The sequence below is a fragment of the Bos grunniens genome, chromosome 12, assembly GCF_055505025.1.
Source record: "Bos grunniens cultivar Pamir isolate PY7600 chromosome 12, Bosgru_T2T1.0, whole genome shotgun sequence".
NCBI classification, from domain to species: domain Eukaryota; kingdom Metazoa; phylum Chordata; class Mammalia; order Artiodactyla; family Bovidae; genus Bos; species Bos grunniens.
The window spans coordinates 5,502,532-5,515,329 of NC_141176.1; the positions used below are offsets into that span (position 1 = coordinate 5,502,532).

A 12,798-nucleotide genomic window follows, 5' to 3' on the forward strand; every position below is an offset into this window, starting at 1 on the left:
CCAACTCCCGGAGTTCACTCAAACTCAAGTTCATTGAGTCGGTGATGCCATCCAGCCATCTCATCCTCTGTCGTCCCCTTTGCCTCCTGCCCCCAATCCCTCCCAGCATCAGAGTCTTTTCCAATGAGTCACATGAGGTGGCCAAAGTACTGGAGTTTCAGCTTTAGCATCATTTCTTCGAAAGAACACCCAGGGCTGATCTCCTTTAGAATGGACTGGTTGGATCTCCTTGCAGTACAAGGGACTCTCAGGAGTCTTCTCCAACACCACAGTTCAAAAGCATCAGTTCTTCGGTGCTCAGCTTTCTTCACACATGTATGGATGTGTGAGTCCAACTCTCACATCCATACATGACCACTGGAAAAACCATAGCCTTGACTAGACTTAAGCCAACTTCTCCACTTTCCTCTTTCACTTTCATCAAGAGGCTCTTTACTTCTTCCTCACTCTCTGTCATAAGGGTGGTGTCATCTGCATATCTGAGGTTATTGATATTTTTCCCAGCAATATTGATTCCAGCTTGTGATTCTTCCAGTCCAGCATTTCTCATGATGTACTCTGCATATAAGTTAAATAAGCAGGGTGACAATATACAGCCTTGACGTACTCCTTTTCCTATTTGGAACCAGTCTGTTGTTCCATGTCCAGTTCTAACTGTTGCTTCTTGACCTGCATATAGGTTTCTCAAAAGGCAGGTCAGGTGGTCTGGTATTTCCATCCCTTTGAGAATTGTCCACAGTTTATTGTGATCCATACAGTCAAAGGCTTTGGCATAGTCAATAAAGCAGGAATAGATGTTTTTCTGGAACTCTCTTGCTTTTTCGATGATCCAGCGGATGTTGGCAATTTGATCTCTGGTTCCTCTGCCTTTTCTAAAACCAGCTTGAACATCTGGAAGTTCACGGTTCATGTACTGCAGAAGCCTGGCTTGGAGAATTTTGAGCAGTACTTTACTAGCATGTGAGATGAGTGCAATTGTGCGGTATTTTGAGCATTCTTTGGCATTGCCTTTCTTTGGGATTGGAATGAAAACTGACCTTTTCCAGTCCTGTGGCCACTGCTGAGTTTTCCAAATGTGCTGGCATATTGACTGCAGCATTTTCACAGCATCATCTTTCAGGATTTGAAATAGCTACACTGGAATTCCATCACCTCTACTAGCTTTGTTCGTAATGATGCTTTCTAAGGCCCACTTGATTTCACATTCCAGGATGTCTGGCTCTAGGTCAGTGATCACACCATCGTGATTATCTGGGTCATGAAGATCTTTTTTGTATAGTTCTTCTGTGTATTCTTGCCACCTTTTCTTAATATCTTCTGCTTCTGTTAGGTCCATACTATTTCTGTCCTTTATCGAGCCCATCTTTGCATGAAATGTTCCGTTGGTATCTCTGATTTTCTTGAAGAGATCTCTAGTCTTTCCCATTCTGTTGTTTTCCTCTATTTCTTTGCATTGATCGCTGAGGAAGGCTTTCTTATCTCTCCTTGCTATTCTTTGGAACTCTGCATTCAGATGCTTATATCTGTCCTTTTCTCCTTTGCTTTTCTCTTCTCTTCTTTTCACAGCTATTTGTAAGGCCTCCCCAGACAGCCATTTTGCTTTTTTGCATTTCTTTTCTATGGGGATGGTCTTGATCCCTGTCTCCTGTACAATGTCACGAACCTCAGTCCATAGTTCATCAGGCACTCTGTCAATCAGATCTAGTCCCTTAAACCTATTTCTCACTTCCACTGTATAATCATAAGGGATTTGATTTAGGTCATATCTGAATGGTCTGGTGGTTTTCCCTACTTTCTTCAACTTAAGTCTGAATTTGGCAATAAAGAGTTCATGATCTGAGCCACAGTCAGCTCCCAGTCTTGTTTTTGCTGACTGTATAGAGCTTCTCCATCTTTGGCTGCAAATAAAATCAATCTGATTTCAGTGTTGACCATCTGGTGATGTCCATGTGTATAGTCTTCTCTTATGTTGTTGGAAGAGGGTGTTTGCTATGACCAGTGCGTTCTCTTGGCAAAACTCTTTTAGCCTTTGACCTGCTTCATTCCGTATTCCAAGGCCAAATTTGCCTGTTACTCCAGGTGTTTCTTGACTTCCTACTTTTGCATTCCAGTCCCCTATAAAAAGGACATCTTTTCTGGGTGTTAGTTGTAAAAGGTCTTTTAGGTCTTCATAGAACCGTTCAGCTTCTTCAGCGTTACTGATTGGGGCATAGACTAGGATTACTGTGATTTTGAATGATTTGCCTTGGAAATGAACAGAGTCATTTTTTCCTTTAGAAATCCTTATATCAAAATCAATTTCAAGTGAATACTAAGCAATTCTAAAACTTTTGAATCTTCCACTTTGTTCCATTCCTTTCTTTACCACTCTAGGGCTCATACTGTCTTGCCTTGTGTTACTTGCCCAGCTTTCTAATTGTATTCCTATTTCCCAAGACACTGCCATAACTATCATACCTTTAAGAAGAAGTCTGAACTGTTACCTCCCAGGGCTGTGTTTCAGTGGTCCCATCATTGGGCTTCTACTCACCTCCCCAGGCTCTATTCTACATTCCTATTCTCACACATCTCTGCTCACATGCCTTTAAGCAGCTTGCCAAACTCTGCTTCCTTTCCTGTGTTTCTGAGAGTGCCTGTCATGTTCCCACCCACCCCAACTTCACTCTGCCAAATGAGCTAAACATATGCTGAAGAATCAGCTCTGATGTCTTCTTCTCCAGAAATGTTCTTTGATCCTCCAAATCCGGGCATGGTTTCCATTCTCCTGACTCCATTGATACTCAGGGCAAACCTCTCAGTGCACCAACCTCATGATTGTGTGTCAAATTCCCTTAATACGGTGTGAACTTCTTGAGGACCCAGCCTGTGTTTTCATATATCTTTGTATCCTTGACACAATCATTTATTAAAATATTGAATGAATGAATGAAAATCTCTTTTGGCACCACCATTCCTTAGCATGCTAAGAAGGTATCAAGGACACACAGTTAGGAGAGGTATAGGTAATGTATCCAGATTGAAAAGAATATTTATTTCAGAATGCCTGGTGACAAATAATCCAGAAGCATCAGTGTATAGCTTAAGGAATGATACATTTAATTGACCTTTTGGAACTTTATTTCAATATCTTTATTCAATATATATAAGATATATGACTATGTGAAGAATGTATTCAATATGTATGAAAGAATCAAGCTCTGGAGTATGGCAGTTGACTTCTTCAGATTAATAAGGAAAAGAAGTATGATGATGAATCTGAAGTGCCTCTTCAGAGATTTTGAGGTGTCTATTAATGTGACACAGGAATGACACAGAAGGATGGAAAGGGCTCTAGACAGAAAATTATAAACCTGGAATGAGTACTACCTCTTCGGCTAGCCTGAAGGCCCCATGGAAGTCAATCTGTTTTCTTATACACACAATAGAGGAGTTATACTTCAAGGATTCTTACCATGAAGTTCTGTAATATGGCTTTCAAAAGAATAGAGAACCTGCAATATTAGAACATGTTATTAAAGTGAAATAACAGGAAATTACTGGGAGGTTTTAGACCAAATGACATGATTTTCTTGCAGTTCTTAATTAACAAAGGAGCTGATAACCATTTTATATTTTTAGCATTTATGGGCACACTCCTGCTTTCATAAAAATGCATATGACTAGTATAGAATTTTACTTATAAAAATTAAAAAATACATTGTGATTATTTATAAATATTATTTAAAAATTTAAAATCCTCTAGTTGATTGGGAATATTTGAGAGTGTGTAATTCTAAGGCTGGGGAGGATTCCGTTGCCCCAAGTATACAGCAAAACTAGTTTCAAAAGTTTGGGAAATACTCTCCCAACATTTCCTAATTGGGATGTTTCAGCAAAAGTCATTGCTGTGCTTATTAAAAGCAAGAGAATCTCAAAATCACATTGAGTCTATAGTAAATCATGCAACACTTGTTAGAAAGGCTTTACGATGAGCAACAAATGTGAGAGTGATAAAATCTCTCTATTTTCATGATACCAGATGCTGAATTCTAGAAGCAGATGTTTGCACATGAGAAAAAGAGATGTCATTGAAACTTTTAAAGTTAGGTGATCCATGGGACAGTTGCAAAGCCTGGTAAGCAAAAATAAAGTGAAGCTGCTCACAGTTTGAAAAATATTTTATCTAGTAAAATGTAAAGCCAGATGAATTTGGAAGGTCCTAAAAGACAGCACAGGGAGGTGGCGAAAATGGTATTACAGTGCTCTTGGATAGATGCAGGCTAATAAAAACTCACAGGGCTTGAAAATAATATGAATTCTTGGCAAATAATACAATTTCTTAAACACCATGTATGCAAATCATAAAGCAGAAGTTCCTCTAAAATTTCGTAAATTATTTCTCTCTGGCATTAAATATTTAACAGTTCCTTCCCGTCCCCTATATATGGCTGTAATTTTCCATTCCCTTCCTAAGACAAATTTCCTATTGTTTATAGCAACATTTCTTTTAAAAATTATTTTCAGAGACTGCCAGATGGCTGCTGAGAAGATGGACACAGTCACCATCTTCATGTTCTTACTTCTGTAGAAGTAGATTTGCTGTTGCCTGTTCTGGGTAGGCCTGGGAAAATACACTGCTTGATTCGAAGGTAACCATAATGCAGAAGAGAAAACAGAACAGAAGCTTGAGAATATTGAAGTACTAAGCTAGCACTTTTCTAATCAGGGTCAGTTCTAGGGGAAATTGTAATGTAGGTCACATTTGTGTCTGGCCTCCCAACCCTCTGTCTCAATAAGCTCCCCCCAGATCCTGAATGCATGGCTCCCCATTCACTCGCATGAACAAGGATCTCAACCTCTACTCTCCTGTTTCCCTACTACTGCTTTCTGAAATAGCTCCTTCGTGGTAAAGCAGAGGTTGTGGAAACTGTTTCCTTTCCAGACATAATTAAAAATATGGTGCCATTGCAATCATTATGCAGTGAATTAGGGAGGGAGATTAAAAGGAGTGGACCTCAGAGTCTCACCAAACTCTGAAATCATATAACAAATACTGCAGTCATTGAAACTAGTATAAACCTGCTATGAAATATGGGGTCCAGAAGCAACATTTAAATACTAACTTAAAGAAAAAAAGGAACAGCTACAAAAAAAAAATCTCTTAACTTTAGTTTTGTAGTTTTCTAGAATGTCCTCTGGAAAGAGGAAAGGCAACCCTTAAGAATGCAATTAGTTTTAAAACTGAATTCAGTGGAGCAAACCTACTTTATTTGGTATTTCATTTATTCTCAACTTTCTACTGACTATATTTTTATTAGATTATAATCAGGGATTCCATTGTGAAATGTTTTGAATTCAGAACATAATTTAAGAAGTCAGATTTTTCTGGCAGTAGAGAGAATAGGGGAGACAGAGACTTGAATAGAATAAAAGAAATCATAAGGCAATTAAATAAAATGAGAAACAAAAAAGAATGTGAAAGGAACAACTCCTGAGGCTCAGAAATGTCCTGGAGTTCAGTCACCAGGGAGGGCACCAACAATCTGGCCCCCACAGGGTATTGCATTCCATGTGAGTGCTGTTCCATTGCAGTCTCTAGCACAAGCCAGGCCATCAGTACTCAGGATGAACAATGCTACTCCACTAGCGTGAGACTTCAACTCAAGGAGTTGGTTTCAGTGACCCATAAAGATATCAGAAGACCGATTATCCTTGAAAAATTGAGAACAGTCACTGAGCTATCAATAAGAAGCTCAGAGAAATTGCTGGTCAGCATTTATGATAACTGCACATTTATTATTTGGGAATCAATAGTGACTACTGAATTTTAGGGAAAGCTTATTACATCTTTTTAAAAAAAAAAAAAGCAATTATTGCTAAAAATCAAAATACTTTACAGGGCTTCTGATGGATAGAAATTCAAGGGTACCATACTTCCTTGTAAGTATAAATGGTATTCTGAGGTATAAGTTGTAAATTACCTTCACAAATTTTTGAGAGTTTTTCTTCTTTGTAAAATTGTGACTCGTTTTCAGAACTAACATTATGCATTTTTATTAGTTCTTGATATAAATTAGCTTTTCTCATTCCAAAATATAAAATCAGCAGAATAAGATCAAATGTATTTTAGTCAATTTTCTGTGTCATTCTGATAAACAATGACTTATTAAATAATATGTATGTGTGTGTGTGTGTGTGTGTGTGTGTGTGAATGTGCTACTATGGGCACCATATGAATTCCAAAACATTCAGATTGTTTTACTATTATCTCCCTCCTCTTTCTATCTACCAATTAATCTACCTATTTACATTTAATATTTGATGGAGAATATATGGGGAAAAATCTATTGACAGAGAGGGCAGACAGAAAACTGAACTCAAATAGTAAGAAACTAAGTACATTCTTTGAGAGGTGTTTTTTTTTAAATCACACTAAGAGAAACTAAAATAACTTATTTCTATTAGAGGGTTTATTAACATAAAATCCTTAAAGCTATCTTCAGCTATAGTGCATACCATCAGTTAGCTACTGAATCCTTTCAAATTTTTTTTTCTAAAATAATGGGCAACACATACTAATGCTGTATATCTGGGATGCTTAAACTGATGGTAGCAAAAGTACACAAATAACAGGAATAAAACAAATGGAAAAAATCTAATGGTACAAAAGAGAAAATAAAATAGCAACAGTTGAGTTAATGAAATAAAATTTCAAATGTACTAACCTTTTGCAAAGGGAAATTATTATTAGCATAGAAAATGTCCATTGAAAATATGAAGATTATTTTTTAAATTGATTTTAATTTCTAAGTTAAAATAGTATTTTAATTTAGAAATAGAACATTATTTTTCTTAATAGAGATAATTTAAACAAGGAAAGAAGCCAACTAAATTAATATAAAAATATGAAATATAACATGCTACAACTTTTTAAAAACTATTAAGACACTACTATAAATATTTTAGAAAGAGCAAAAGTGATAAATAGGTTTCTTTTTGTTTCCTTTTTGTTTTAAAGGAAATTTATTTCCATTTTTATGAGATTTTTTTAAGATATTAAAAATTAGTGTTTAACATATGAAACTTGGACATGAGATAATAATTTGAATACTGCTGTCATCTTCTTTCATCTGTAAAAGAAATTACTCTTTATAGGTGTACATTAAATTAATTTAGCATTGACGCTTACGATGCTTTTCAAATAAATTAACAGAGTTACAATGACCAAGACAATGGCTGATTGCTATTTATTTATTTACTTTTCTGAGTAAACCATTCATTATATGAATAGTATAAAGCATTGGTTAAGAGGACAAACCCTGGAGGCATGCTATTTTATTTCTGATGCTGACTTCACTACTTACAGCATGGAACACTGACAAAGTTTCTTAACATCTATAAATGTGAGAGGAACTATATTCATCTATTTATAAATGCAATGAATACCAAAAAGAATATTATGTTTTAGCCACTAATAATTTAATGCATATAAGTCATTTTGATATTTTCCCCCAAGGTTCATATACATGAACTCAAGTTTTAACTTAACCTTCAATGTTTACTTGATATCTAGTCATAGCAATGAATCAGAATGTATATTTGAGTAAATTTGACTATTTGGAGATAAAGTTCTATAGAAAAGATATAAATTTTGGTCATATCTAGATCTAAGATAAAATTCCAACCTGCTTTGCAAGTTAACAAGTTCCCCATAAGCTCAGTTTTTTTATATGTAAAATACAAATGCTAGCTATTTTAGAGTTTTCAGGTTAAATAAACTAATGTTAAAATGAAGTTAGCATAGTTTATGGTAAGTAGTAAAAACAACAGATACTAGCCTCCTCTGCATCTAGATAGGTAGGTAGATAGATGTATACATAAGATACATAGATAGGAAAAAGACAAAACATAATGGAAGGGAGCCAGGGAGCCAAAAAGATGGTCTAGGTGATGGACAGAAAAAGACAGATTGGAGGTAGATAGAGAGTTAGGTAGGGAGACAAGAGATACAGGTAAATGAGAGAGGAGATAGGAGAGAGAGACACAGAGAGAGTCTCCCATCTCTACCACAGTTACATACAGTTTCTTGAAGTGTGAAGTCGGTCAGTTGTGTTCGACTCTTTTGCGACCCCATGGACTATAACCTGCCAGGCTCCCCTGTCCGTGGGATTTTCCAGGCAAGAATACTGGAGTGGGTTGCCATTTCCTTCTCCAACAGTTTCTTGAAGGCAGGATCCAAATCAAATTTATTTCTGATGTCCCAAAAGTATCTAATTTTCCTTACTATTGAAAGCATCTAATAGATATTTATTAAATAAATGAATTAATGAGCCAAATCCATCCATCAATCAAATACTCTTAGTTAATCCTTCAAAAATCATGTTTTAAAGTACAAGTCAGTCTCCTGTGTAATTCAGAGATTATCTTCTCAGTGTGGCCTTCAGATTCATAATTTTCTCATGTTTGTTAATACATGAAAACTACTTTTTTTACAGGAGACATCTCTATTGGCATTCTTACTCATAGACTAGAAGCTATTTTATGTGTAATATTAATTAAAATATACATCAACTATATGTTCTTTTAATAGCTACCCTTCTAAGATATTACTTTTTGATACCAAAATAGGAAAAAATAACAGATTTTCAATATAAACTATATTTTCAGACATAAATGTCCTTTACTTATAGGGTTGTTTTTTTTTTTCATTCTTATCAATTACATTGCTCATTCAGTGTATGGAAAGGAATTAAGAAGTTCATAGTGAGCATCAGGGGAGAAGGCAATGGCACCCCACTCTAGTACTCTTGCCTGGAAAATCCCGTGGACAGAAGAGCCTGGTAGGCTGCAGTCCATGGGATCGCTGAGGGTCGGACACGACTGAGCGACTTCCCTTTCACTTCTCACTTTCATGCATTAGAGAAGGAAATGGCAACCCACTCCAGTGTTCTTGCCTGAAGAATCCCAGGGACGGGGGAGCCTGGTGGGCTGCTGTCTATGGGGTCACACAGAGTCGGACACAACTGAAGTGACTTAGCAGTAGTTGCAGTGAGCAGCAGCCTGGTTTTAATTAACAAATTTTCTCATGAAGTTATGACAGTAAATGTAAATGCTTTACTTACTCTATGAAGCTTTACAAATAGTAGCCAATGAATTACATGCAAACCACTTTATCACAGACGTAGACGAGTCTGTTAGGCTGTGTATTCACATACCAAAATCCAAAAATTCATTACCTAAAATGTGCCTAAAATATTTATATGATTTTGTATAGTCAAACCCATAAAGACCACATATGTCACATCAAATAATCATTCAAATTTGCAAGAACTGCAAATATTAGGTAAGTATTCAAATAACTTTTGTTTAAAGTAATTTTTAAAACAATATTGCCTTGTTATGCAAAAACTTGCTACAATATATCTGGCATTTATTACTTAGAAAACAAGGCTTTGGAGAGGGTCATTCTTAAAATAAGGCCAGCATAATTATATTGATTGCAGAAACTTAAATATATATATATTAATTAATTTCTGTATTGAATGTATATATATGAGTGTATGTGCATATTTGAATTGAAATTTCAACATGATTAGATAAATAAAAAGCATTCTATCTGCTGATGTATATGTGATAGGAGAGATTACACTAGAGGCAAAAATTTACATTCTATGAATCATCTATCATTAAATGACTTAGAAGAATAAATAAGTTCAAATAGTTTAAATATAGCTCCTCAAAACTTAAATATCAAACATACTTGCATATCATCAATATTTTGAAAACTAATATTAACTAATATAATATGCATTTCTGACTCTGAAATTCAACTTATGCAACAGTTCTTTTTACTTTTTATAATTAGATATAAAAAAGCTTTTTCACAACATCTAAGTCTTATACAAAAGAGTAGCTTAATTATCTTTGGGTGAATCATTAATAAACATTGTACTGTGTTTAAAACAATAAAAATATCACAATTAATAAAAAGACATATCAAGCTAATAAATTGAAGTTAGACTTTTAGAAAAGACATATGTATACATGAAGAAGCATTTCTTTTTTACCTCTATCAGAGTAAACAAGTTCATGTTTATTTGATATCCAGGAAGACTTAGATGTAAATCAAAAGAAGGAGCCAGAACTCTGGCTTAGCTGTTATTTGACTCTTGAAAAATGACTTTGGAGCTAAAACCCACACTAAAAATAATACCAACCCTGCTAAGAGCTATACAATTTCAATCAAGTTTTCATTTCACCTAAATATGTTAAATTTATTCATTTAATCTTTATATTAATATATTAAAATGTGCATATCTAGTTAACATATATCATATTTTCCTTTACTAAAATGCAAAACAGCAAAGGTTAGTAAATGTTCATAAAAATAAGTATAATCTAGTGACTTTGGAAAAGTTCTCATTTTAGGAAGATTTCAGGCTTCCATGAACTTCAGAATCCATGAACTTCATTTTTCTGTGGTTACTGAAGTATTGATGTTTATTTTGCTATATTATAAAAGCTCCATTCCAAGGTGATAAACTACAACTAGTATTCTGAGGTTTAATATTGCTTAAGCTTTATACTTGGTAAGCATTGGAAGGCTTCACTCACCTTGTTCAAGTGGTTGGCTTTTAGTTGAAGTCGTTTTCATCTTGAGCGCCTCCCTAACAGACATGTCACAGCAGGAGCCTTTGTTAGTGTCTTGGTCACTGTCAGCCTGATCACTGTCCCCGTGCCCACTGTCTCTCAGGCTGGCTCTTTCTGGGTCCTTAAACGTGGAGCTACTGAAATACATATAAAGAAAAAGAAGAGAAAGTATTGTCTCTACAAGTTTGAACCTGAAGTGTAGACTCTTGCAAAGCAATTTTGACACGAATGCAAATGGGGAAGCCGAGAAAGTTATTTAATAGGCCTTACCTTTGAACAAACTGCTGCCTGCTGCCCATGTAATTGGGCTCTGCGGGAAAATTGTCTGTCTGCGAAAAAGAAGGAAAAAAATACGTATAGTTGTACACTGGACAAATCTCCTGCAGAGCAACAAGATTTCCTAGTGGAAAAATGATTAATAATTCAAAAATTCCCTTAATCTTCAGATTTGTACATTTTAATTAAATTGGAAATTGCTGACATGTAATTATGTACTCAGAACAATTAAATGATTCCAGTCCACAAATTACCTGTTAAAGTAAACAATGAGCCTGTCATAACTGGCATTCTCTGTAAGTACCAGGATAGATAACATTCTCTGTGTTGTTTCATTACTTAGATATTAAGATTGAACATTTGTGGGAGGAGTGGAAAAATGACCTAATTTCTCCATATTAAAAACATGAATTATTTAATAATACTCATTTTGAAACAAATTTGCATCATCTGCTGGGGTTCTTTGCACTCCTTGATGTATTAAAGTCATCCCCGCCTCAATTAAGAGATATAGAGCCTTTCCTTCAAATTGTACCGGTGACAAACACAAGCATAGCACCTATGACTGGACTCATCTCTGTAATTCATTCTTAGCTGCATCCTTACACTGGAAATTGTACTCAATACAAGGGAGAGGGGTGTTAGCTCTTGATTATTAGAACAAAGTGAAATAAAAATGAGAATTAAAATGTTACTTAAAACATGGAGAATTAAAGACACTGAGAAATGAGACTTGTTTTTGTGGTTGTTTTTACTGCTTCCAAACTGACATGGAGGTCTGCCAAATAGAACTGAATTCTCCTTGTACCATGGAACAGAGTCTTTTGGGAGAAAGAGAGTAGATCTTTCATAGATCTCCCTATACTGTACATTCATACACATTACTTCTTCTTGCAGCTGACTCAGCGACAAAGGTTCTCCTGTTTTCTGCCTCACTTCATATCACACCATTGTGCTCTGAAGCAGCTATGGGTTCCTACAAGATCATCAAGCGTGCAAGTATCCGTGACACAGAAGCGCATAATTCATGAAGCAGAGGACCCAAGGTAAGGCTTAATGTAGAGCAATATGTGTTTTCCTTATAAATAAGGCTAATTTAAACTAATAAGACTCTTTTCTTGTCCCATGTTAATAATTTATTTGGCTTTTTAAACTATTAATGGAAAAAAATGTTGAGAGTAATAGCTTAAAGTATTCTCTAAGGTTCACTGTCTGCTAGAAGTTGGGGGACAGGAAAAACTTCCACAAATTTCTTAATCTGTTTCTTATTGTGGTTCTAATGACCTTTGTCAAGATAAATGCAAAGACAACGGTAAACAAGGTAGATTAATTTCTCACTCCTAATCTATTTTAACTAGTAGTTGGTAGCAGATATATTTTATTAATATGTTTTACAAATTTCCAGATTCTGTGAAGCACCTTAATTGTTTCCATAACTACCTATCCATCTTTAAAAGATAAATATCTTCCATTAAAGTAGTAATGGAAACCAACACCGAGAGCAAAACTGTTTGCAAAAGAATTTTGCAATTTTAAAAACTAAAATTTCTTAGAAACTCCACATATAAACTTAAAATCATCTAGTTCATTTTTTTTTTAATTGGCTGAAAACATGAATCAACCCATTATTGCTGTCAGCTAAAAGCTAAGCCTGAGTATTTAGATCAGAAACAGAATCCAGGGTATTAGGGAGAGTGTGTGCCCAGTTCTGTCTGACTCTGTGTGACCTTATGGACCATAGCCAGTCAGGCTGTTTTGTCCATGGGATTCCAGGCAAGAATATTGGAGTGGGTTGCCATTTCCTTCTTCAGGGGATCTTCCTGATCCAGCGATCAAACCCACATCTCCTGGGTTTCCTGTGTCTCCTATATTATAGGCAGATTCTTTACCACT

General features: G+C 35.4%; 1 protein-coding gene across 5 annotated transcripts in view; it reads right to left on the reverse strand.

Annotated features, from left to right (window-relative positions):
- Nucleotides 1-12,798, reverse strand: part of PCDH17 (protocadherin 17) — a 120,356-nt gene that overhangs the window by 70,222 nt on the left and 37,336 nt on the right. For 2 of the 5 annotated variants that reach the window (XM_086328464.1, XM_086328466.1), the window contains exons 2-3: nt 10,900-10,958; nt 10,594-10,766 (exon numbers count right to left, since the gene is read on the reverse strand). In XM_086328464.1, coding sequence (XP_086184590.1) covers nt 10,594-10,766; nt 10,900-10,958 — 232 coding nt within the window. The remainder of the gene's footprint in view (nt 1-10,593; nt 10,767-10,899; nt 10,959-12,798) is intronic. The other 3 variants (XM_086328465.1, XR_015137577.1, XR_015137576.1) reach the window with 3 other exon arrangements.